Here is a 26,091-nt window from a genome sequence, read left to right as displayed (position 1 = left end):
TTACTTTAAATCACAGAACTAAGTTTTCTCTCTCAAGGCTACCTGACTTTATATGCTTTCAAGGTTGTAGCTCTGTAGTAAAGTCTGAGCTTAGAATGCAAGAGGCCCTCGGTTCAATCCCCAGCCCCAAAACAAAAAAGGTAAAAGAAACAAACTGGTAATACTCTACCTTCCCCTTTTGAATAGAGTAATATTTAGAGCTTTTATTCCCTTATGACCATTACCTTTGGTGAGCGGCTTTTTTTAATTGTTTCTTGATTTCTTTGGAGCCTTTCAATCAAGGGTATGGCAAAAGAGAATGTCTTTCCTGTTCCAGTCCGTGCTTGAGCAATTAAATCTTTTCCTTCATATACGGGACCAAAGGTCTTGACTTGAATAGGAAAGAGGTATGTTACCCCTCGACCTGTAAAATGAAATTTAATTAAAATATCGAGACTGCCATTAGGAAAAAAAATACTCATCTGCAAATCACAGTGCTTCTTCCTGAAGCATCTTATACCTGAAGACATACTACCTACCGACATTTACAATTACTTGTATCCCAAACAGCAATTATAACAAAATGAATCTAAATTTTTGATAGATACATATGGCTTTTTTTTTTAATTGTTGTTACTATTGTTTTTTGAGACAGGGTCTCACTATGGAGCTCACACTGTCCTTGAACTTGCTATGTAGCTGAGGCTGGCCTCAAACTCATGGCAATCCTCCTGCCTCTGCCTCCCAAGTGCTGGGATTACAGACGTGCACCACCACGCCCAGCATGACTCATATAGTTAATGTTATGTTACTAAAAAGGATGATATAAAAAATAAATGCAATTCAAGAAGAGCTATTTCTCTTTAGTCTGCTCACGGTCAGAAAGGGTACAACAGTTTTACAAAATGTGGTCACAGAATATTTTTTTTTTTGGTCTTCACTATGCAGTTCAGGATGGCCTTGAACTCACTTTGTAGCCCAGGCTGGCCATGAACTCATAGGAATCCTCCTGCCTCAACCTCCCAAATGCTGGGATTACAGGTGTGCACCATCATAGTCATAGATTTCGAACTGCATGTCTATTAAAACCAGTAGTACCTTTCAGAAGCTTTATAGTCTCTTCAGAAATAGAGAAATTGGAGAAGGCTCCCTCTTTCTGTTCACGTGTTAGAGTCTGTCAGAAGGAAATAGAAGTTCTAAATAACGTATTTATGTTTGACTTTTACTCATTTAGCATTTTTAACTTTACTAATCAACTGTGGTTAGTACTTGCAAAAAACTGTACATTAACTTAACAGAAAAAATTAGTGGGAAATTCTAATTTCAAAAGTATCTCTTTAAACAGCAAACTTAATTTATATTTTAAAATATTTAATTCACTCATACCACTTCCCTTAGATATTTATCTATACCTACATAGCCTGGCATGGTACCAGACACTTTTATAATCCCAGCTCTGAAGGAGACTGAGGCAAGAGGATCGTAAATTTAAGCCAGGCCTAGGCAACTTAGTGATACAGCCAGATCCTAAAAAAAATTTTTAAGGTAGGATGGGCCAGTGGTTTAACTTAGCAGCGTAAGCACGTGCCTGGCAAGTGTGAGGTCATGAGTTTGAGCCCCAGTACCAAAAATAAATAAATAAATAATAAAACACAAGGTAGGATGTAGCTTAGTGTTTAAGTACCCTGGGATTCAATCCCCAGTACTGCAAAAAAATTTTTCCAGTTAACTGTAAATGTAATAATTTCCAGTTAACAGTAAGTATAATAATCTACATACTTACAAATATAGGTAATATCAACTATGAAGCAAGCAAGAAACTACACAGTGAGGAAAGCAAACTTTTCCAAAAAATAGTTTAAAATGTTTTGTGGGAGTTTGTTTTGTTTGAGACAGGGTCTCATTGTGTAGTTCAGGCTAGCCTTGCACTCACAATGTATCCCAGACCGGTCTTGGTCTCATAGAGATTGTCCTGCCTCAGCTTCCCAAGTGCTAGGATTACAGGTATGTATACCACCATATCTGGCATGTTCTATGGCTTTTTTTTTTTTTAGGGCATTAACACAGGGAAAAATTCTGCAAGGTTAACATTTTCCCAATACTCAGGGCCTTCACACTGAACTGTATGTCAGTCCTTTAAAAAATTTTTATTTTGGGTCGGGGATATAGCTCAGTAGCCATTGCCTGCCTGGCAAACACAAGGTCCTAAATTCAATCCCTGTACCAAAAAAAAGGAAAAAAAAATTCTAATTTATTTTGAGAAAGGGTCTTGCTAAGTCACTAATTCACACAGGCTGGACTTGAACCTGGAATTCTCCTTCCTCAGCCTTCCAGAATACTGGGATTATAGGAAGGTGCCACTAATACCTGGCTTAACATTTTTTAAAAACATATTCAGGTTAGCCAGGAATGGTGGCAAATGCCTACAATTGTAGCACTCTGGACCCTGAGATAGGAGGATCACCTCAAGATGAAGGCCAGCTTGGGCTACAGAGTGAGTTCAAGACTAAACTAAACAGGGGCTGGGGATTTAGCTCAGCGGCATAAGTGCCTGCCTTGCAAGCAGGAAGTCATGAGTTCGATCCCTGGTACCGATAAAAAGAAAAAGACAAAAAAAAAAAAAAAAGACTAAACTAAACTACATAGTGAGACCTATCTCAAAAAAACAAAAAATAAAGCATGTATTGAGATTACTATTAAGATCTACTGAGCACTCTTTATATTAGTCAATGTATATGTCTACCAGTAAACTTTATTATTTGTATGTTTAAAGAATAGTTTATATAACCACACAACAGCATTTTTTCAAACTGGATGCCAAAGATAAGAATATCAGATTCCAAGTTTTAAGCCATTTAAATAAAATGTAACATTATCCTTTTTTTTTGGTCTTTTCAAGACAGGGTTTCACGGAGGCTGGAGATTTAGCTCAGCGGCATAAGCGCCTGCCTTGCAAACAGGCAGTCGAGAGTTCGATCCCCAGTACCCATACAAAGGAAAAAGACAAAAAAAAAAAAAAAAAAGACAGGGTTTCACTATGCAGTTCAGGCTGGTGTTGAGCTCACTTTGTAGCCCAGGGTGGTGGTCAACTTGCAACCTGCCTCAGTCTCCCAACGTGCTGAGATTACGGAATGTGCCACCATGCCCCGCTGTTATCTTTCTTTCTGAGATAGGGTCTTATTGTATAGTTCAGACTGACCAGGAACTCAATATAGAGCCTACAATGGCTTCAAACTGACTTCAATTCTCCTGTGTCAGCCTCATGAGGGCTGGGTTTACAGATGTGTGCCACCCATGCCCTGATGTTGTCTTTTTTTTGAGACTGGATCTTGCTATATAGTCCAGGCTAGCCTTGAGATTATGTAACCCAGACTGGCCTTGAACTCACTATGATCCTCCTGCCTCAGCCTCTGGAGTGCTGAGACTACAGGTGTGTACCACTGCACTCACCTGTTGTCTTTTTAAGATTAAAAAATCATGAAAATAATACATTTTAATTGTAGAAATTCTAGAGAGCACAGAGATAGAAATACTGTAAATTTTAAAATAACCTATAATCTCAGCTAAAATCAATCAGTGAAAGTTTTTTTCTTTCTTCCCTTTTTTTTTGAGACAGGGTCTCACTGTATAGTCTAGGCTGGTCTTACACTCATTATGTAAGCCAGACTGGCCACGAACTCACAATAATCCTCTTGCCTCAGCTTCCTGAGTGCTGATATTCTAATGAGTTCATTAGGAGTACATGTCATAATTAACGCATCAGAATAAAGTCCTAAAAGCTGAAGTTCCTGGTATCTAATCTTTCTAAACTAAATAATGGATAGCTAGCCCTGTTATAATACACAGCATTATACCAGCAAAAATCCCAATAGCTCAAGGAACAATCTGTAAACTGAGTATACTGGCACATGCCTGTAATAGCAGCACTCAGGATGCTGAGGCAGGAGGATTACTGAGAACCCGAGACCAGCCTAGACTATACAGTGAAGATTCTGTCTCAAACAATGAAAACAAAGAAAAACAGATTTTCTTTAGATCTTGTTTTAAAAATGTAAACAGCTTTAACAGTGAATGACAAAAATCTAATTATCATTTAATGCTGCTGTTATTACAGAAACAGAAAAAGCAGAAGCCAAAATAGACATAATCAAGCAGTCTTCTGTATCTTGTACCAGGAAATCAATTCACAATCACTGGAAGGGACTGAAGAGTCATAAGAAATCCAAGTAGGTAGCCACGTGCAGTGGCACAGATGTGTCATCTACTCAGAAGGCATAGGTAACAGTTCAGCAAGTTTGAGCCTAGTCTGGACAATTCAGTGAATTCAGTTATTCAGTCTCACAAAATGAAAACATAAACTGGGCATGGTGGCCCACGCCTATAATCCTAGCACTTGGGAGGCAGGAGGACGGCTATGAGTTCAAGGCCAGCCAGGGCTATGTAGTGAGCTCAAGACCAGCCTGAACTACATAGCAAGACCCTGCCTCAGAAAGAAAATACAAAATGAATTGGAGTTGAAGCTCAGTGTGAAGGCTCAGGGTTCAATCCCCAGTTACCAGTTACTTCCAAAAAAAAGACAAGCATATATGTAAACCACCAAAATATAATTTGGTAAAACTGTTTAGGAAAACCCATGTGTACAGAAAAAGTTTAAATGTGAGCGTTCTCCCACTTTCACCCCCAAGAAAAAGGCAATACAATAAGAAACAAGAGCCAAAGGACAAAAGTTCAGATTTCAGCTGTACGACTCTCTGTAGTCCAAATATGAGCACTAGATCCTAAACTAGAAACAGTACAGAATCAAGTCAGCCTATATTTCAAAGATAATGTCAACTCCAGGGGCTGGAGGTTTAGCTCAGCAGCATAAGCACCTGACTTGCAAGCAGGCAGTCGTGAGTTCGATTCCCCGTACCGATAAAAAGGAAAAAGACAAAAAAAAAAAAAAAAAAAAAAAAAAAGATAATGTCAACTCCAAAATAAAGAGCATCCATACCTCCTCTAGTTTATTATCACTTGATTTATGAGAATTTTCTAAGGATGACACTCGTTTAGATTTTTTTTCACATTCATCAATATCTCCATTTGATAGATCTTTTCTTCTTGATTTATGAGATGTAGAAAATTCATCTGAAAGTCTGCTGAATCCTTCTTCAGTATCTCCATTTAGTTTCTCTTTAATTTTAGCTTTTTTGGGCTTGGGAGCATCTGGGTCATCTGTAACACCATTTTCTCTTGTTTCGGTTTTCTCATCTGAGTCATGACGGTGCCTTGACTTCCTTCTATCATTCTGTGGACAAAAAAACAGGAACAAAAGGATCGCAGGTCTGCTTTGAGGATTTCTGAGAAGTTAGAGCATGACTCCCCAACCAGTTAAATTCAATCTACAATTATACTGAAAATCTGTCTACCTGGCAGAAATCCAAACTGGTAATTAATGCCAAGCTCTAAGCCTTACCTGTTACTATAACTTTCATGCCATCTCTTGTATTCTCAAGACTCAGGGTCTAGTCCATCTCTAATCCCATCATAAGATTTTGGGGGAATTAAAATAGCTCCTTCTCAGGAAAAGAACGAGAATGTCAAAATTATAAATTAAAACGCAAACAAGAACTTCCAATATCTCCAAGAGAAAAACATTAATATTTATTGAGTACCTACCCAGCATTATGTAATGTGTTTTCGGCTTATCTTGTTTATATCTTCATAGCAACCCTATAAGGGAAGTACAGGTCCATAATCCCTTATCCGAAATTCCGATATCCATAAAGCTCTGAAAACCGAAAGTTTTTTTGTAATTTATTTGGTGGTAAAACCATATCTGATCTGAACTCATTTGATGGCAAAATTCAACTAGAACTACCATAAGGCTTCTTACAGTCTTTATCCCACTTGGTATGAGTATTTATATTTAACATTAGGGTCTCTGATTACTGGTTCTAGTTCCCAAACCCTGCTGGGATGTCACCATTCTAAAAATCCCCAGAATTCTGAATTCAAAACATACCTAGTTCCAGGGATTTTGGATAAGGGATTGTGAACCTGTATTACCTTTGTCATTTTACAGATGAAAAAAAAACAGAATTTTTATTGTTGCTTTGCTTGGATTTTTTTGTTTTCTTCTTTTGGGTCACGGTCTTACTATGTATCCAGCTGGCCTTAAACTTGCTATGTAGCCTTAGGCTGGTCTCAAAGCTGGGGTGATCTTCCCTGAATCAGCCCCCAGTGCTGGGATTACAGGCTTGTACCACCACACGGGCAGAAACAGAAATTCTTAGAGATTAATTAATACTGTAGCCAGAAATCCACATGTGGGATTTCCTGTAGGAAAAAGTACTAGAGTTCTAACTCAAATCCTATCTTTTCACATCACACTCCTTTTCTAACTCTTAACAATTAACAAGTTAAACAAAAAAAGATAAGAAATTCCAACTGTTTTATTTCCATGGAAGAACAGTAATCTTGGAAATTAAATTCCTTTTCATTTAGTTAACAGAACTTTAAAACATAAAAAACAAAGCCACGACTCTGCAACGTCAGTTTTACAATGCCAAACTACAAGCAAGGTTTTAATATTTGCGGTCCCCAAGAAATGATTTGGAAATTCAACACTTCTTCAGAATTACTTGGTGGAATTTTTAAAATAAATCAATGGTAGTTATTAGTGATAAAATTTTCACAATTTACATGTTTCAGAATGCTTCAGCATATAACTTTCTCTTTCAAAAAAAGTTGAAAAGTTATTGTGAGAACAGAATACCACAGTACATGTGAAAATGCTTTGCAATTACATGTTACATCATTTGATCGTTAGTTAACTACTCTAGCCAACACCTCCTCAAATCAGTAAATTCTAAAGAAAAACAAGATTATTTATATAACCAGCTCTGGGGTTTGATTTGCTCTTGGGTGCTGCACTTCAGGGACAAGATGAAACAAACGCAAAGTGAGACTGCCAAATTGAGCCAAAGAGCAACCTACAGTAATGCAATCCTTCATTCTACTTCAGACTCGCAGAGCTTGACACTCTTCCATTTCTTTGTTTTCCACTGTATTCTCTATGCCTCTCTTATCCTCTTACCTCTATCACATCTTCAATGGTTCCTCTCCTTCCCTGCTAGAGATGTACTCCTCAAATCTGTTCTCCACATATACCTTTCCACCATTTCTATGACTTTGACCCACGTCTCCAGACTTTCTTCTCTCTCTGCATTCCAGTTGGAAGAACCTGTATCTCAGCTCCATATCACAGTATATTCAAACCAAATTTATCTTCATCGCAATGCCACACCAAGTCTAATGCTCAATTCCAATAGATTTCCAAATCTCCAGCTATCTATCATAAAGGACAATCGATAAAGTGTTTCTGGAGAATATACAATGGGAGTCACCAACTCAGAATAATACAGAAGACGAAAGGATAGAGACCAGGGATTTAGCTCCATGGCACAGCACTTGCCTGGCAAGTATGAGGTCCTGAGTTCAATTCCCGTTATCCAAAAAACAAAACAAAACAAAACCAAAGATGAAAGGATAAACAAAAATATGATTATATTTTTTGGCCAAGGGTTTAGCTCAGTGGCATGAGGTAATGAGTTCAATCCCAAGACCAAAACAAAACAAAACAAAACAAACCCAATAATTTTTCTAAAGAATCTTTGGGAAATATTTAGAAAAGATACACAAAGGAAAAAATAAGCTAACTTTAAAGGAACACACATAACAGGTGTTAATCAAATAACACTGTTAAGTTTTAAATAGGGGATAAGGTTACTGTACCCTGGGGTGGTTAGAAAAGACATAAGCTAGATCTTAGAAGATACAGTGCTTGGATGCAAAAGAAAAAAGATGTGGAGGTGCATGCCTTTAATATCAGATACTCTATAAAGTCTGAGGCAAGAGAATTACAAGTTTGAGCCTACTGTAGGTAACTTAGCAGGATCCTGTACTAAAATAAAATAAACAGAGATTGGGTTTATATAACTCAATGCTAGAGCACTTGCCTAGTGTGTTAAAAGAGCCTGGTTCCACACAGTGAAACAAAAACAAAACTGAGCACCTCAAGAGGAGCTCAAATTAAAATTAACTGCCTGTGGTTTCCATTTATAGTCTACCCTAAGTCACCCATAGTGATCAAATTCTTAGATACAGAACAGTGGTTCCTGGAGCTGGGGAAAATGAATGGGGAAGTAGTGTTTATTGGGCAGACTTCCTGCGTGAAAAGATGAGCAAGTTACAGAAGTGGATGGTGGTGACAGCTGTGTAACAATGTGAATACATGTAATGCCACAGAACTACACCCTTTAAACTGGTTAAAATGTAAATTTTAAGTTTTGTATATTTTATCACAAAAGAAAAACAGTAAAACAGGGGCAGGGATATAGATCAGTGGCACAGCACCTGCCTGGCATGCATGAGATTCTGAGTTCAATTCCTGGAACCAGAAAAAAAAAAAAAAAAACCAAAAAAACAATAAAACAAAGTGAGGCATGATGGTGCTCTCCCATTAACCCCAGTGCTCTCAGTGTGTTCGGGGCCAATCTGTGCTAAAAAAGTGAGCTTCAAGGCTAGTCTAAACTGCATGGTAAAACTCTGTCTCAAAAAGACAAAGAACAGAACAGAATAGAATAAAACAGAATGCCATGTGGTGGCACACACCTATAACCCCAGCACTCAGGAGGCTTAAGCAGAAAGATCACAAATTCAATGCTAGTTTGGACTACACTGTAAGTTCAAGACCTGAACTACATAGTGAGATTGTCTTAAACAAATAAACCCTGGTTGGCTGGAATGGCAAATTTACCTTAATGATTGGCCACTTTCTGCTTTTAAGTAGTGTACAGAGTTAGTCTTATTTTATTTTTGTCCAATACCTGTCCTCAAATACTACTATTTTACCCTCCAGCTGTTCTCTCGGTAACCCTTTTGAGGTTTTTCTTTTCTTTTTATGAAGGGGTTAGGGGCCTCTAAAACTACTACAGGCTCTTTGAGGATAGGGACCACTTGTCATATTTAAATAGTTTATAAACTCCTTCGCACTCAGCAAAGAATGTGATACAAAGTGGGCTCGACAAATACCTGTGGATTGAAAATACTGACAATAATAACTATTGACAACCACACGATCTCCATCACAGACAAATCCTGGCAACGCTGGCTGTGACATCACTCCTTAAGCTCTATAAACTACTTACCGAGATTTGTAAACCTAAATCTCTTTCCCTAAAATTCTTACACACCAGACAAGGTGACAGACAAGCAATACATAGACAAGGCAATCATTTTTCTTAATCATCTCCTAAGACGGCCCCCGCAGAATTAAATGACAGGCTTTGCTGCTTAGGGAAAAAGGAAAGATTTGGCGGCGACGGGCGCCTCAGCCTGCCCATCCCTTAGCAGAGACACAGGCGCCAACGGGAATGGATGGAGGCCGAGTCTAAGCCGGGGCCGTCCTTCCGTCGAAGTGTAACGGCGGGAGAGGTCTCCGTGCGCCCTCAGAGGCCCAGGATGGCGCGAAGGGGAAGCCCACGGATGCTTGGGCCGGGTCCTGACAGGCCACCATGAGGGACATTTTCTCTCCCCACCCAGGCCGGCGTAGCCCAAAAGGAGGCGCGGCCCATCCTCAGCGCACCTTGTGCCGCTCCTTCCTCTGGCTCTCAGGCTCTTCCAAGGGTGCCTCCAGCTCCATAATATCCCCCCAGAGGAGTTTCCCAGGCATTACTGGCCGCCGCCACCTCCCTCTGGGTATCGTGGCCACAGCCACCCACGGGTAGCGACAGCGTGAAAGGAAGCGGGGGCAGGGTGGCCGCCCGGCCAGGCTGTGCGTCACTTCCGGGACACGCAGCGCACGGCGCGGAGGGAAAATAATCCCGGATACTCTCAGTTTAAACTCTTCCCATGCGCCGCAACCTTCTAGCCAATAAGTGTGACACACTTCGATTGTCCCGCCCTTACTCTTAAAATGATTGGTTTCTAGAGTAAAACCTGGCCAATCTCCATAAAGGTTACGCGCATTGACCAGCATAAATGATTCAGTTTCTCCCCCTCCCCCACCCCGGACTGTTACCGGCATTCCAGAGAATCTTCGGGGCTTCCCAGCATGCACTGCACGAGTGGGAAGCCCCTCAAAAGCAAGTAGAGGTTGGGGCGCACGGCTGGCCGGGTCCTATGTGGGCCCGTGCCACAGGGGGCGGGGAGCGCCACGCGCCACTTCGCCATTCGCCGCCGGAAGCTGCAGCCCTCGCTCCGCCCACTGCGGGGGGTGTTAACGTCCAACGGTTTTGCGCTAAGCCAGCAGCTGGGCGTTGAAGTCCTGGGGCTTTCTGGGTGGGAAGGGGCTGGCTGGGCCTGAAGGGAAGGCGAGAGCGGGACGCATGTCAATCCCTGAATATTTAGGCTTTAGACGCAGAGTTAAGTATTGGTTCTCTTCTCGCGTTCCCCATTTGACATCGCGGGAAGCAAAACTCACCCGCAAAAGGAATTTACTTGTCTGAAGCCGCAACTAATAGCACAGATGGGACTAAATAATCTCTTGAATCAACGCTTAGTCTACCACACCAACTAGGAAGCTTGCCTTCCCTCTCCTCTTACCGGTGTGTGTGGTTTTGTATCCCTAGCTGTTTTTGGATAAACAGCGATCCTCCTGCCTCAGCCGCCTGAGTGCTGCACTGTGTTTGAAAGCTTTTAAGTCTTGCAGGATGTGTGGGGGAAAGTGTTTTAAAGAAAAAAGGTGGGTGGGTGGGGAACCCAGCATTTTCTGCTAGAGGAAAAACAAACTTTAAATCTTTTGACAGATTATGTATTTACATGGAATAAATTTTATTTTACCAGTGGGGATTAACTGCCTCCCTGAATCACAACCCTATAGAAAACTGAAAAATTTCAAGGAATCGCTAACTGCTTTGGCATGTACAACTTAAGTAGATGATTTTCTTCTTGAGGTCGTTTGTGTATCTTTTCATGACCTCCTCAGCTCTGCAGCTGCCACTGAACTAAGTGGTTAACAAACAGGTGCTCCAGCAAATCCTTTAAACGTGCCTCTGGCGACATCTTGAGTGCTTTATGTGGAGTTTGGAGTTGACTGGAGCCACATAAGTAACAGTGATCGCATCCATTTTTCTGAATAATTTTGGGTGGGCTGCATCAAGAAACATGTTTAGATTTAATGCTAGGCACACAAGGAATGCTCAGCTAACCCCCCTACACTGTAACAATATATGCATGTACAGATGGGAGCTTTTCTAAATCCCTGTGTCCTACTCCTTGGTGTCCACTCCCAAGCCTACCATGGTGAAGTCTTGGTAGACCCACAATAGGGTATGATAATGTCCAGCAGGTGTAGCAAAGGATGCCACATGTAAAAGGGGATAAAAGGAACGGAGGTTAATACCTTGTGGAAGTCGCAGCTGGGTGTAGTAAAGTTTTAACTCCCCAAGAGGCTTATTTTTGCGGGGTGTGGCAGTGCACGTCTGTAATCCCACCCAGCGTTCTGGAGTCTGAGGCAGGAGGTTCACCGATGGGCTACCTAAGCAAATGCAAGGTCAACCTGCACTATATAAGGAGGCCCAGCCTCAAAAACAAAACAAGAAACCACTTATTTTGACATCACATATCAGAGGGTCTAACAGCAGGTCTGAGGAGATAAAGGCTTGAGTTTTCCAGGAGACCTGTCTCACAGCACTATTCATAATGCTCTAAGCTTGAAACTCACTGAGCCAAATTTCTGGCTGCTATCTGTGCCAGGTGGAAAGGGAAAGTGCAAAATTACATGAATAACTTCACCAAGGAGTGGTTGTGGTGGAAAATATTTGGGTGCAAGAGAGGTGCCACACTGTTTTTGGTGTATATCATCTTCCCTCAGTCACCTAGAAAACATGGGAATTAGGACCTATCTTTTAATTGAAAAAAACTCAAAAAGATTTTTGTCATGATGATGAGATCTAAAAGCAAAGGGAGGCATACCACAAGCAAACAAATGTGCAGTTCAAAATGTAATCCTGAACTGGGATCAAGCAGTCTCCTGCCTCAGCCTCCCTACAGCTGGAACTAGGCACAAACCATGGTGATGGGCACCAACATAGTGGTGGTGGTGTTCTTTTTCAGTGCTAGGGATCCACCCAGGAACTTGTGTATGCTAGGAACAGTCTCTGCCTCTGAGCTATACTTCTAGCCACCAAGTAACAGCTTAACCAGAACTTTTTTCTTTTTTTGGTACTGGGGATCAAACTCATGACCTCACGCTTGCAAGGCAGGCACTTATGCCACTGAGCTAAATCCTCGGCCCTTAACTAGAACATCTTTATTTTCCAAGTATGTTACAGAATTAGATATGTTCTACAAAATTGTAGTTCTTTATTTGCCACTCTGTTTCAAGGTTGTGTAAGGATTTCCCTTGTATTTAGCCTTAGCTTATTAAAATAAATTCTGTGACTTTTAAGATAAAACACAAAATACGTGTTTGGTGGGGTGGCACACACCTGTAACCCTAGCACTTGGAAGGCTGAGGCAGGAGGCTTTATGTGAGTTTGCAGCTAGCCTGCACTATATACCAAGACCTTGTGTCAAAAAAAAAAAAGATGACTTTATAAATTTGCCTCTTGGGGCTGGGGATTTAGCTCAGTGGCATAAGCACCTGCCTTGCAAGCAGGCGCTCGTGAGTTGCAAAGTGGTCGTGAGTTCGATCCCCAGTACTGATAAAAAATAAATAAAATAAAAAATAAATTTGCCTCTCTCTGCCTACTTTCAAAACTATAGGGCTAGGGTAGCTCAGTGGTAGAGTGCCTAGTCTGTTACAAGGCCCTAAGTTTGATCCCAGCACCACAAAACAAAAAATCTACAGGGCTAGATTTTTAATTTTACTCCATAGTTATATAGAAAGCAAAAACAGCATTAAATTTGACAGTTACATATGCATGTCAAACTCATGTAATAAAAAATACAACTATCATTTTGAAAACACTGTTGTGGAAGCAGCTTAAAGAGCACTTACAAATTCACCAAGAGACACTGGAAACAGAGAATGAGTACTGAGGAAGCAGAGGCATCAGGGCTGAGCTTCGCAGCACGGTGCCTCCCTGGCAAGTGCAAAGTCCTGAGTTAGGTTCCCAGGACCAAAGGAAAGAACACAAAACAAAGGCAAAGCGGGAAGAAAATACAGTGTGAGAGAAAAGGGGATTTCTCCCCGCCGCTAGCCATTTGACTTTGGTTAACTCTGATCATTTGTGTTAGTAAAGGGAGAATGATGCAGACTGTGGGCAGTTGGGAGGATGAGCAATAACAGCGCACGGCACAAGGTTTTTTTTTTTTTTTTTTGTCTTTTTCCTTTGTATCAGTACCAGGGATCGAACTCACGACCGCCTGCTTGCAAGCCAGGTGCTTATGCCACTGAGCTAAATCCCCAGGCCCCTCGGCACAAGTTTTGACAGCATTGGAAAGGAGGATTTTAAACATGTTGAACATGTATACATGTGTGTATGTCTCTAGCATCTAATTCAAATCACTGCTACCCCAGAAGAGGGCACCGTTACCTAAGAAATGTTTGGCAATCGCTTCTGTTAGAGAAATTCTGACGTTCCAACACAGAAACGAGAGGCTACAAGAGTAGTATTGAGTTCATCTTTCATATACTCACTGCTGTTTTTATCTGCCTTCCCCACCACCTCCATTAGGCAATATCCTGTCTTCCTTCTTGCCTGAAAGTCTTCACCCATACTAGAGACAGGATTCAAAATACAGTGGGTTGAAATCTCTTTTAGGTGAGGTGGGGGTTAGGGACAGGGTTTCACTATGTTGTCCAGGGCACCTTGAACTCACTATGTAGCCCAGTCTGGCCTTGAACTCCAGGTGATCCTCCTGCCTCAGCCTCCTAGTGCTGGGATTACTGGTGTGGGCCATACACCCAGCTCACCAGTTTTTCTCTTCTATGGACTCTTTCCACATGAACATGACATTTTGTGCTTAACTGCGTTCAGTATGACCTCTTCGACTCTGAGTAACATATATGTGTAGTTTAATTGTATCCCACCAGCAGGGGCTGATGTTGCTTTACTGAGCTTGTGTAATTTCAACCATTGAGGAAGAAAAATCAAAAGCTGAAAGTTTCATTAAAAAACAATTATTCAAAAATACTGCCCTGGGGCTGGAGGTTTAGCTCAGTGGGCTAAGTGCCTGCCTGGCAAGCACAAGGTCATGAGTTCGATCCCCAGTACCGCAAAAAGAAAAAAAAAAAAATACTGCCCTATTTTGGAGAATAATCTCTGACACAATTTAATAGGATATATTTCCATCTTTAATGTCTGTGATTCATAATAGAGTCATGAGCAAAGGATCTGTCTGTTGCTGCAAAACAGCAGTAAACCTCCCCTCCCCTCTTCCACATCCATGCAGCTCTGTGCAGGGCTTCACTGATGCATGGTGAGACGTGAGAAGAGGCACTTTCTTCATCTTTGAGATCTAAGGCTAGGATTATCCTTAAAGAAGTCTACTATACATCCTCATTACCATAACCCAGCACCGTCCACCTAATCTGCTCAAAATCTTTTTTTTTTTTTTTTTTTTTTTTTTTTTTGGTCTTTTTGAGACAGGGTCTCACTATGCAGTTCAGCCTGGCCTTGAGCTCACTTTGGTCTCAAACTTGCATCAGTCCTCCTGCTTCAGCCTTCTGAGTGCTGGGGTTACAAATCAAACCAGTCTTGATGGCTCTATAATCCAACCAAGCAGACCATTCCACCTCTTGGTCTGAAAACAGCCTCCCAGAAAAGATTCTGGTGAAGCTAGCCAGGTCTTCTGAGCAGAAATGGATCAAAATGAGGATAAAGTGCTTAACAACTAGCAATCTTCTTCCACCTTTCTTTAAGTCTCTAGTTCAGAACTCCATCACTACAAGCCGTTCCACTTTTTATCTTTCATCTGACCTCTCCCTGCCTTGCTATAGAAAGAGCCTGAAAGCAGAGAAGAATGAAATGTGTACTGCCGCCGAAGCTCTGGGCATCGTCAGTCATTTTATTTGGAGCCATTTGCTCATGTTCAAGCTGGTTGAGAGAAGACCCTAGGCAGCAATTACAGAATGAAAAGAATTAATGTTGCAAGGTAGCCAACACATTACATAAATTCTTTCTGCTAATGATAAAAGACTTTAACTGCAAAGTAACTACACAACCCTAAAATATACTCGTTCCTGGATTTTATGTTGGAATCTATTAAGATTTACTTACCATAAGAACTCAAGGTAGGTAAAGAAATTCACTACAGGATAGTAAATTAGGATCCTGTGTATTGGAGGAACTAACAAATGTAAATGAGTGACATTTAACTAGAGAAGGACCAAAGATTTCATACTTGAAAAAAAAAATGCAGGGGCTGAGGATATAGCTCAGTGGCACAGCACTTGCCTGCCAAGTGCAAAGTCATGAGTTTGATTCCTAGTACAAAAAAAAAAAAAAAAAATGCAATCTATACACTTCCAAAAAATTCTCTGTAAAATATACTAAAAAATGTTTTAAAATATCAAAACAGAAAAAACAGTATAACAAAATACATAATGAGGCTAACAGCATACATGCTTGGATTCAGAGGACTCAACATGTGATTGAAAGATTCCACTGTATATTTTTTAAAAAGACTTTCCAAAAAGGAAACTAAAAAGAAGAAAAAAAGAAAACTAAACATTTATGGCTGTAGTTAGTTGTAGTATGGAATTGGGTATGAATGTCTGATTGTGCGTTGTGCCTTCAAAGTTCTGTAGAAAATGTTGTCTTCTTTTAAGTCCATCCAAAATGACTGAATTGTTAGATGCGAGGCTCTGTGTCCTAAAGAAATTAAGAATAACAGAATGATTGTCTTCAAACAGGACCTGGAATTTTAAGCAAGGCTTAATGTTACTTTGAAGCAGCACATTAAACAATACTGGGGGGTGGGGGGGCTGGGGATTTAGCTCAGCGGCATATACCTGCCTTGCAAGCAGGCAGTCGTGAGTTCGATCCCTGGTACTGATAAAAATGAAAAAGACAAAAAAATTAAAATTAAAATTAAAAAATAATATTAAGAGGCTGGCATAAGTGTCTGCCTGGCAAGCATGAGGTCATGAGTTTGATCCCCAGTACCTAATACTAAGACACACTTGTGAGATAAGTTAACCTCTAAACCTCTAACATGCTCTATTTTTTTTTCTTTTTCTTTTTTTTTTTTTTTTTTTTGGTACCAGGGATCAAACTCATAACCACGCGCTTGCAAGACAGACTCTTATGCTGCTGAGCTAAATCCCCAGCCCCAACATGTTCTATTTTTAAAGGTTTTATAGTAATACATCAAGTATCTGTTAGCTGCTTTCAAAGAAGTTCACATTTTCTGAATGTCCTCAAGTATCAAGTGTATGTTAGAAACTAGAAATATGGTAGTTTTCTACTGGGGTGGTCACTTACTGTTTTTGAGAATTCATATGTGTTTTTCATGTAAACAATATTATTTTTCTAGGCCCTGTAAACTATATTCGCTTTCTGACATCTATGTCATTTTTGCTTTCTTTCTTTTTTCAAGACACAGTCTTGCTTTGTGGTTGAGGCTTTAAATTCACAGTGATCCTCTTGCCTCAGCCACTCTAGTGCTATAATTATAGGCATGCACCACACTGGGCTTAACATAATGTCTTGTTTCAGGCAAATCATACTGGGTTTTCTGCTTGTTTGCTTGGTTTTCGTGCTAAGGATTGAGCCAGAGTCTCGCTGCTTGCTTAAACATCACTGAATGACTTCCCCAGCCCAAATGGTATTTTTGTTTTTCATATTATCCCTTTCCTACCATGCTTCTGTCCAGCAATTGTCCATTAATTTGTCTCAAAAATGAGTCCGCCAGTAATACTTCCTTCACATAGGCCATCACCTTTAATTCCACATAGTTTTGACAAATGTGGATTTATGCTTTGTTCTCAAATTTAATCTGTAGTTTGTTGTTCTCAACAAAAGTAAGTGATAAAAGGGGCTGGGGATTTAGCTCAGCGGCATAAGCACCTGCCTTGCAAGCGGGCAGTTGTGGGTTCGATCCCCAGTACCAATAAAAAAAAAAGAGAGAGAGAAAAAAAAATTTTTTTAAAAAGTAAGTGATAAGCTTCCTGTAGAACCAACAGTGTCTTGTTCATTTCTATTCCCCAATCTTTGTAACAAGGCATAGAGGTGTTCAAATGTTATCTTCTCCCCTACTAAATTTTGCAACTTCTCCTCTAAACTTTCTTTTGCCTGTCCAGCTAATGACAGCAGTAGTTTTTAGTTTAAAACTAAATTTCTCGAGATTTTACACATTAGAATTCTCAACTGCATGTCGGAGTAATCTCCCTAATCTGTTTGATTTAGTTTAATTGATTTTGCCATAGATAAAGGGAACTCAGTTTGTTGGTTTACACCATTACTTATGTACTTTGGAACAATGTTTTGATTCCCTTAATGCATTAGTATGAATCACACTATTGTTTCAAGCAGAAAAAATCTTGTTCCCCCAATAAAGAAATAACAGTGGGGCTGAGAATGTAGTAGCTCAGTGATAGAGCACTTGTCTACCGTATGCAAGGCCTGAGTTCAGTCCCTAGCATCTCAACCAAAACAAAAAAGAGTTTAGATTAAAAGGTGTTAATTTCAGTATATCCATTATAAATTGATGAAGGAAAGAAAGCTATAAAGCCAGGCACACTCCTATAACCCCAGCTTTCAAGAAGCAGGATTGGGAGTTGAAGCCAATCTGGGTAACAGAGAAGAACTCTGCTTGAGAGAGAGAAAAAAAGTCATGGCTGTGTATGATTTGTTGTGAGAAATTCCTACAGTTAGGGGTAGGGATGTAATTTAGTGGTAGAATGCTCACCTAGTACTTAGCATAAGGCCTGGGCTTGATTCCCAATACAGAAAACAAAGCAAAAAAGCAGTATGGGAAATAGAATCTATGCGTTGAGACAAAAAGTATAGATCTTTATGTTTAAACTTAAATATTACAAATACATTAAATATGAAAGAATTTTGAAAAAAATAGTACAATAATTACAGGTGTTTAAAACACTTTTTGAGGGCCAGTGGTATTAGCATTGGCCTGTAATCCCAGAATTTGGGAGGCTGAGGCAGGAAGATTATCACCAGTTTGAGGCTGATCTGGGCTACACAGTGAGTTCAAGTACAGCCAGAATACATGTCTCAAAAAAAAAAAAAAAAAAAAAAAAAACCAGAAGAAAAAAACAATACTTGGGGCTGGGGACTTAGCTCAGAGGCATAAGCGCCTGCCCTGCAAGCAGACAGTGGTGAGTTCAGTCCCGGTACCAATTAAAAGGAAAAAGACAAAAAAAAAAAACAATACTGTGCCCACCCAGGGACACCACAGCAAATGTTTACTGTAACAGGACCTGTGCTGCAGCATGGGGTGGGGGTGGGAGGTTATGGGCGGTCAGTACACAGGAGGAAGCACTCCCAGGCTTAAAAAAAACCTGCCTGAGAAGTGCTGGTTATGTAACAGGTTACAGGCCTGTTTCAGTGAGAGAGCTAAAACCAAGGAATCTTCTAGAAAGCATGACATGGATGTTCCATGTACAACCAGGGTCCTGATCCCTCCCTCTCTGGCCTTAGCTACTCCAGGGTGCCCTTTCTTTATTAAATGTAACAGTATATTCTAGGTGGTGGAGTGGGGGAGGGGCGCCGTGCCCCGGTCTGACTGCTCTCATGTTGACAATAGCAGCAGATTGATAGCCACAGCGTCACTGAAGCTAAGTGTCCAGTCTGTTGGGCTGCAAGGGGAAGCAAGGAGGAGAGGCAGGCAGCTGCTGACTAAGCTGCAACCCCTCCAGCCAGCAAAAAAAGTCAGATGGCACTTCTGTCTCCCCCACCCTCATTTCATCTTTTTTTTCCCCATCCTCCTTAAGGAGAAATGAAGAGTAAAGGTCTGTCTTCTGTGACTGCTTTAAAGCTGATTTGGGGTAGCTGATCTTGCCTACAGGAGAAATAAAACTCTCTCACCAACTGTTCCAGTGACATGTGGTATCCCGACTTTTCTTTCTTTCTTTCTTTTTTGATAAGGGCTTACTGTGTATTTCAGGTAAGCTTTAAGCTACGTAGCCCAGGGGCTGGGGATTTAGCTCAGCAGGCATAAGTACTTGCCTGGCAAGTGCACAGTCATGAGTTCAATCCCCAGCACCAAAAAACAAAAACAAAAAAACACACAAAAACTATGTAGCCCAGGCTGGCCTCCAACTAGGAGTGATCCTCCTGCCTCAGCCTCCTGAGTGCCCAATAGTACTTTTATTTTTAGTGCAGGCTACTGAACCCAACATTTTGCACATACTGTATCGCTATAGCTATATCACTGAGCTATATCCCAGTCCTCAGGGCTTCTTAAATGCTCTATTATGATCATACTACTTTTATAACCTGAACATCACTATTTAAACAAATTAGAGTGAACGATATTGGTGGAAAGTACTTACACTCTTGCTTAATCTGTTTTGAATACAAATGAAAAGCTTCAAACGCTAATTTCAGAGTTCCTTTCAATATTTAGAAATAAGTCAAGCTTTACTGTATTAGTATTGAACCAGTAAAACTTGGTTCACATTAAAAATAAACTCTTAATGGGGATACTGGGTAAGGATGATCAAATTATGATTATGTGGATGTAAAAATATGTCAAAATGAGGGGCTGGGGATGTGGCTCAGTGGTAGAATTCTTGCTTTGGATGCACAAGGCCCTGGGTTAAATCCCCAGCACCACCAAAAAGTTTAAAAAAGTGCTAAAATGCAACTCTTTTGAATAGTTAATAAGCACAAATAAAAAAACGCTGTTCTGTGATATGAGCTCTCACTGTAGCTTTATGTAACTTATTCACAGCTGGCAGAATTGCATCAGTATAATAGTTTACTCAGGAGTCTCCCACTGAGCACTCAAGAAGTCCTTGATTTTAATAACTCCTGTGGGATAGTGTCTAAGCAAACTTTCTTGTGCACTTACCGTGGAGAATCTATTCCACTATCGCCTGTCATGCTATGATTTTCTGTTCCTTCCAAATGACTGTGTTCATGATGAACATCTGGAGCCAGCACTGATATACATGAAGTGCTGAAAAGTTCTAACTTTTGTGTGAAGTGATTTCTCATTTCCTGATTCTGAGGACTGTGATTCCAGCTACTTGGTTTCTTTCCTGTGTCACTACCAGAAGACTGAGAGACTTCAGCCTCAGAATTGGGTTTCCTTGCACTATAACAACCAAATAAACTTCCATCAGCAGGTGCTAAGGCCTGGACACAAGTAGCCACACTGGGTTTTTCATAGTTAAAACCAAACTGGGCCCCTGAATTGAGGCCACAGCTTTCCGCAGAGAGATTAGGTGCTTGGCTTTCACCTGGGTTTGTAAGCCACCCAGTGGGCCTGTAATGTTGATTTTTTTTAAGCACTGGTGGCACAAACCAGTCTGTGTTGCTACTACATGCAGTCTGCAATCCCTCAGTCACTTTTGGTTTTCCTAAATGATTACACTTGCTTCCACTTGCAAAGGAATATTGAATGCAGCCAGGCCGTGTTTGATGTAAGTCATCATTCTCAGAAAAGTCGTCATCCTCTAAATACAATGAACTGCAGGCTCCATCCTCCTCCTCCTCTTCCTCCAGATACAAAACCTGGTCATTATCAGAAAGCCCTTCATTTTCTAGACTTGCAGTCTCTGTCTCCTGAACAAATGTCTTTCTCATTAATTCTTCTGAAATTCCGTCTTGCCTCTCAGATTGTGTCAAATGGTCCACACCAACTGGGTGATCTAACAGACCAAGGTTTTCAAACTGGTGTATTGTTTTATCAAGTGATCTACAAGCAGAGGATGGATCTAAAGAGGAGGAACCATGCAGGGGCAGCATATGCTGTGCTTCTTTGGCCTCCCCTAATTTGTCAAAGTGAGAGGGACTTTTCTTCATAGCTTCGTATATCATCTTGTTTTCTGCACCATACACATCATATCTCAACATGCCTTCCCTAAAGGAGTAGCATTGGCTGTCACTTTGCAAGTCACTACCTTGTGGGTAATTTGAAAGGTCATCTGTGAAGTCATCACTGACAGGCTGGATAGTAGAATTGGTCATATAAATGGGTTCTCCTTTCATCTTGTTACATTGCTCAGCCTGTGGCTGTTGGGCTTCAGTATCAGAAAGTCTTGGGGGCTTGGAAGACCCTGACCTTTGGAGAGGCTTTTCCTTTGGTGCAATCTGGCTTCTAGGTGTCACATGACTTCTCTTCTGAATGCTGTGCCTTTTTGTTACTGGGCTCCCTCTGAGAGACAAGCCCTGGAAAGGATTACTGATTCGCTTCTTGTAAATCACTTGAGAGCCTAGTGCTCTTGCATGCTCATGAAGCCCTGTCTGAGTTTCTGCTTCTTTGGTGCTTTCAACTTGAGGGGTGGGCTGGGTAGCAGGGAGCTTGGGGGGCTTCTCCAGCATAAGGCTTCCTGGCTGACGCTCACTCCCCTGAGTACGGATTTTGGGTCTTTCCCTGTGAGAAAGGTCCCTCCTGCCATGCTTGGCCGATCTACCTTGCCTTTTCTTAACTCCCTCTTTGGAAGGATTTTTAGGCCTGACTGTCAGCATGTCAGTGGAAGTGCCCTGACTGTTAGATTTCCTCTGTTTGTCATATTTCTGCATGAGGACAGTATGTTTGATGAGGTTGTCAACAGTCAGAATGGGGTTAATTCTTTTGATGATCTCATGTTCAACGTCTCTGGGGATATTGTCCAAGTTATCTTCATCTCGGACAGGCCATTCCTCAGGTGGAAACTGGGCAGAGAAACTGCTATGCTCTGTTCTGGGCTTCTCCTTTCTAGAAATGCTGCGCCACAGGAGGCGGAAACCAAACTTTTTGCCTTTTTCTTTGTCTTTTGTGTATGGTAAAGTTTTGGTGCTCTCACAGAAGTGATTCTCCTCAGATGTTGAAACTGCCTGATTCTGAACTAAAGGTGTGGATTCCCCAAGCCGTTTTTGGCCTTTTCTAGTCATTTCTGCAGCAGGTGGTGGCTCTTCGACATCTTGACGGCACACATCAGGGAAACAGCGGCAAGACTGACAGTGGGAAATGGGGACCGAGTTCTCCTTGGCCAGCTCTGCACAGCTCTCCATGCTCACCAGATAGGTCACAGAAGCAGCCGCTGGGGGTCTTCCATTTGACAGAAGGGCTCTTTTCTTTTCCTGGGCAGTTGTATTTGTGATGAAGTAAGTCTGAGATGTAACTATGAAGTACCCTTCTCCAGTGTGATAAATCTTCCTTTCTTTAATCAGAGTTCCCAGAGTGGTATAGAGAATATCTTGAGAAGGGAGTGCAATGCCTAAAACGAACAAGATTTTACTTTGATAGAGCTCGAATAAGAAACATTTTAAGGGATGATTGGTAACTCAGAAATAGCTAGGTGTGAAGGTACACACTTCTAACCCCAGAACTTGGGTGGCTGGGGCAGGAAGATCGCCATGAGCTCAAAACCTGCCTGTAAGACAAAAAGAAGACTCAGGCTGAGGATGTCCTCAGCAGCACATTGCCAGCCTGGCAAGCACAAGGCCCTGAGTTCGATTCCTGGTATCAATAAATAAAGGACTGGGGATTTAGCGGCATAAGCCTGGCGAGCACTAGGTCATGAGTTTGATTCCTGGATCAATAAATACACAAATAAAAACAAAACAAATGTATAAGGAGACTCTTCTTCAAAAAAAAAAAAAAGATACAGAAATGACCATACATTTGTCTGATGAACCTAGAACTAACTGTAATGCAATTAATACATGTAGCTGAAATACCAAAGCAGCATAAATATTATTCATAATTTAATTGAATAATGCCAGTATAAATTGGTCCCATAAAGACACAGAACAAAGTTAATGATTAAACAGGGGAAAAAATTTGAATTCATTCAAATACAAATTACTTTAGCAGGGATATATCTCAGCAACACAAGAGCCTACCTGGCAAGCCCAAGGTTGTGAGTTTGTGCACACACACACACACACACACACACACACACAAAAAAAAAAACCTACTAAAAGTTTGTAGGCTAGGGATATGTCTCAGTGGTAGAGTTTATTCCTAGTGTGAAATTTAAAAAAAAAATGTTTTAACTTTGAGGAAAGAATTACTGTCAAGCAAACAGGAATTTTTATAAGTCACATTTTTATAAATCATGATTTCAATTTTTATAAGAAAAAGGCAGAGAGAGAGAGAGACTGCATATAATGACTCCATTTATGTCATGAACATTTCTAGAGGACATGGTGGCACACACCTGTAATCCCAGAACTCCAGGAGGCTGAGACAGAGGATTGCAAGTTTAAGCCCAGTCTGGACAACTTAGTGACTTTTAATAAAAACTTTTTTTAAAAAAGGCTTGGGATGTAGCTCAGTGCAAAGGCCCTAGTTTCAATCCCTAGTAGCACAAAAAGGGGTGTGTGTGTGTGTGTGTGTGTGTGTGTGTGTCTATTATATATTCAAATACAATTTAGAAAGTGTGCAAAAGAATTGACAATAGCAGCTATGAAACAGACATGGAAAATGGGAAGTAGGAAAAGATAAACACTTTCATGTCATTTCACCACTTTCTATAGAATCTTATTTATTGCCTCAAGCATTCATTTTTGAAAATATTCATCTAGAAAGTAAAGAAAATTCCTTATCAAGTTTGTGGATATAAGACCTATTCTAGTAGTGTTCTGCAATAATATTCAATGGGATAAAAATGTTATCCAGTTTACTTATGTTTAAGATTATTTAGAAATAGAAACCAAATATGCAATGAATGGAGACAGGAAAAATTTATTACTTTACCTGGGTAATGTTCCTTCAAATGCTCCAGAAGTGATTCTTGTGTTACTACAATCTGAGCTGTGTTCATATCAGATATTGCACAACAAAGAACTTCAGCCAAGGGTACAAACTGAGACTGAGCTATTGGATTCATTTGCACGGGAAAGACATCACCTATATAGGAGAGCAAGAAAAAGTTAGGTGATAAATCTAATAGGGTACAAAATGTTTGCAATTAGTAAGCCAAGAATTGTTATAAAGACCTGTTAAGAAGAAAACAAAGAATTGCTTGTCTTTCATTAGTTTTTACACAAAATATGTTAATGGAACATATATGCTGGTAGAAACTACAGAAGAGAAAGATGTTTGCATAATGGTCTCTTCTTTAGGGACGTCTCCAGCATCTGACCAGACATCTGCATACCAGTGTTTCCAGTGTACCCAGGACTATAGGATTCATGGAACAGAACATTTTCAGGGCTATAACCACAAAAGTTACAGGCACCCTGGGATGGCTGGTCACCCTGGCCAAATAACTGTTAGAGGGGCTGTCCTGGGCATTTCAGGATGTCTAATCGTGACCCTAAACCCATCCACAAGGTGCCAGTAGCATTTCCTGCCATTGCAGCAAGCAAAGCTGTCTCCAGGTATTGCCTGATGTCTCTCAGGGTCAAAATCGGCCAGGCTGAAAGTCTGTTTCAGCCCATTTGTATGAAACCGTGAAAGGGGCAAAACAGATCACAAACCAGAAGGAACAGGATTTAGGAACACTAACTGTGTGTGCTGTGCTTTTCCTAAAAGAAGACCTCTGGCACCTATCTCTTGCAGGCCTCTCTATTTTTTCTGGGTGTGTACTTCATTTTGTCTAATAAGTCTGCTTTTACCTCTCACTGACATGTCCTAAAATTCTTTTCCTGTAACAGAAAACCTATTATCTACTGCATGGTGGGTTGGGGGAAGCAAGTTGAGGTTCCTGTCTCCTTTGGGGGATCTCCTCAGACCCTGTCTGATGATAAGGTGACCTTCCCCAAGCCACCAAGGCTTCCCCAGGGATGCAGACAGGAAGATGGGTGGTCCTGTGGTTTGCAGCATCAGCATTCACATTTGATATGCACTGCGCAGCTGCGTGCTTTCTTCCTGTTGTGCTATTGAGTGGCTATCTTGTCCTCAGGTTTGTCTGTGTGGCAGGAAGTCTCTCACACATGCCCATCTATCCACTTGCACACCGTGTTTTGCAAATGGAACAATGATAGGTCAGACACAGGTGGCTTTACTGACTGTCCCCTTAATCCTGTGCTTTCAGATGCTCCCAGAGAAGAGCACAAAACATAGTTATGATGGCCAAGTGGAATGAGGCTCCCTGCTGTAACCTGTCAGAAAGCTTATCACTGGGTCCAACAGGTCCTGTGCTAATAACCCCTCTGCAGCTAGGAAGTACAACCTCTCGTATCTCTCTTAGGACTGGATTATTGTCCTTTCACCGATTTGGGTCACAGGGAGTTTAGGGCTCTACTCTTTCATATTTATTTAGCAGTTCTTAGGTATAAACCCAGGGCATTCACAACCTTTGTAATGTTTTTCTAAAAATTTAAGACAGATTCTTTTCACTACATTGCTCAGGCTGGGCTTGAATATGTACTCTTTCTGCCTCAGTTTCTCAGGGAGCTGCAGTTACAGGTGTGTGGCATCACAGCCAGACTGGCCGTAGATATTATTTATTTATTTATAGCTAATCTTAATTGAAAAGGCAATGCATTTTTAAACCTCTTCCTGCAGGATGCAGGGGAAATTCCTCCATGCACTTTTGTATCCACTGGATGGCACAGAATGGGAAGAAGAAATATTTTGGCCTTCTCACTTTTTCCACTGTGCTCGTCCGTGGTAAGCTTCTGCTGACCCCCTGGAATCACCAGGTTTAGACTTTAGGAGCACCTAAGACTGTCAAGTTTATCACAGGGCCAGTGTTTGGCCTCACCGTCTTTGTACAGCACAGAAGGACCCAACCACTGTAATACAGCCCGGGGGAAGGGAAAGGGCAGCACAGGGTGCTATCTGGAGAGCCCTGTGGTAGGTTCTCAGTGGAACTCACTGCATGTGGGATCTTCCTACCATAGCTGTTAGTTGGATCTATGATCTTTCTGATCAAGAATTTTCATCTCAGCTTTTATTTTTCACCCAGAAAAAAAAATGGTTATACAGAAGTGGTAAAACATACATAATTTATCATCTTAACCATTATCATGTAATGTACAACTCAGTGGTTCTAACCACATTCATATTGTGTAACCATCACCATTATCTAGACTCCAAACCTTTCAGTCATCTGCAAGT

At 40.9% G+C, this 26,091-nt stretch overlaps 2 protein-coding genes across 7 annotated transcripts in view; both read right to left on the bottom strand.

The window, feature by feature from the left end:
• The window catches only part of Ddx50 (DExD-box helicase 50), a 37,273-nt gene extending 27,062 nt beyond the window's left edge, over window positions 1–10,211 (bottom strand). Inside the window, exons 1-4 of one of the 2 annotated variants that reach the window (XM_005005307.4) lie at window positions 10,043–10,211; window positions 4,973–5,266; window positions 1,078–1,153; window positions 225–403 (exon numbers count right to left, since the gene is read on the bottom strand). In XM_005005307.4, the coding sequence (XP_005005364.1) occupies window positions 225–403; window positions 1,078–1,153; window positions 4,973–5,266; window positions 10,043–10,048 (555 nt within the window). In that variant the 5' untranslated portion in view covers window positions 10,049–10,211. Of the gene's footprint in view, window positions 1–224; window positions 404–1,077; window positions 1,154–4,972; window positions 5,267–9,607; window positions 9,809–10,042 lie in introns of those variants that run through there. The other variant, XM_003473664.5, reaches the window with a different exon arrangement.
• The window catches only part of Stox1 (storkhead box 1), a 63,450-nt gene continuing 37,697 nt past the window's right edge, over window positions 339–26,091 (bottom strand). Inside the window, exons 2-9 of one of the 5 annotated variants that reach the window (XM_063239605.1) lie at window positions 23,782–23,934; window positions 19,945–22,297; window positions 15,189–15,782; window positions 10,043–15,022; window positions 5,638–5,749; window positions 5,435–5,534; window positions 4,973–5,266; window positions 339–403 (exon numbers count right to left, since the gene is read on the bottom strand). In XM_063239605.1, the coding sequence (XP_063095675.1) occupies window positions 15,635–15,782; window positions 19,945–22,297; window positions 23,782–23,934 (2,654 nt within the window). In that variant the 3' untranslated portion in view covers window positions 339–403; window positions 4,973–5,266; window positions 5,435–5,534; ... (1 more) ...; window positions 10,043–15,022; window positions 15,189–15,634. The remainder of the gene's footprint in view (window positions 404–4,972; window positions 5,267–5,434; window positions 5,535–5,637; window positions 5,750–10,042; window positions 15,023–15,188; window positions 15,783–19,944; window positions 22,298–23,781; window positions 23,935–26,091) is intronic. The other 4 variants (XM_063239606.1, XM_063239608.1, XM_003473661.4 and 1 more) reach the window with 4 other exon arrangements.

This window comes from Cavia porcellus, unplaced genomic scaffold (assembly GCF_034190915.1).
Source record: "Cavia porcellus strain 051 isolate PalLab524CR breed Dunkin Hartley unplaced genomic scaffold, mCavPor4.1 scaffold_28, whole genome shotgun sequence".
In the NCBI taxonomy this organism is placed as follows: Eukaryota; Metazoa; Chordata; class Mammalia; order Rodentia; family Caviidae; genus Cavia; species Cavia porcellus.
Note: the sequence above shows the minus strand (reverse complement) of the source record. Positions and strands in the feature narration are given on the sequence as shown.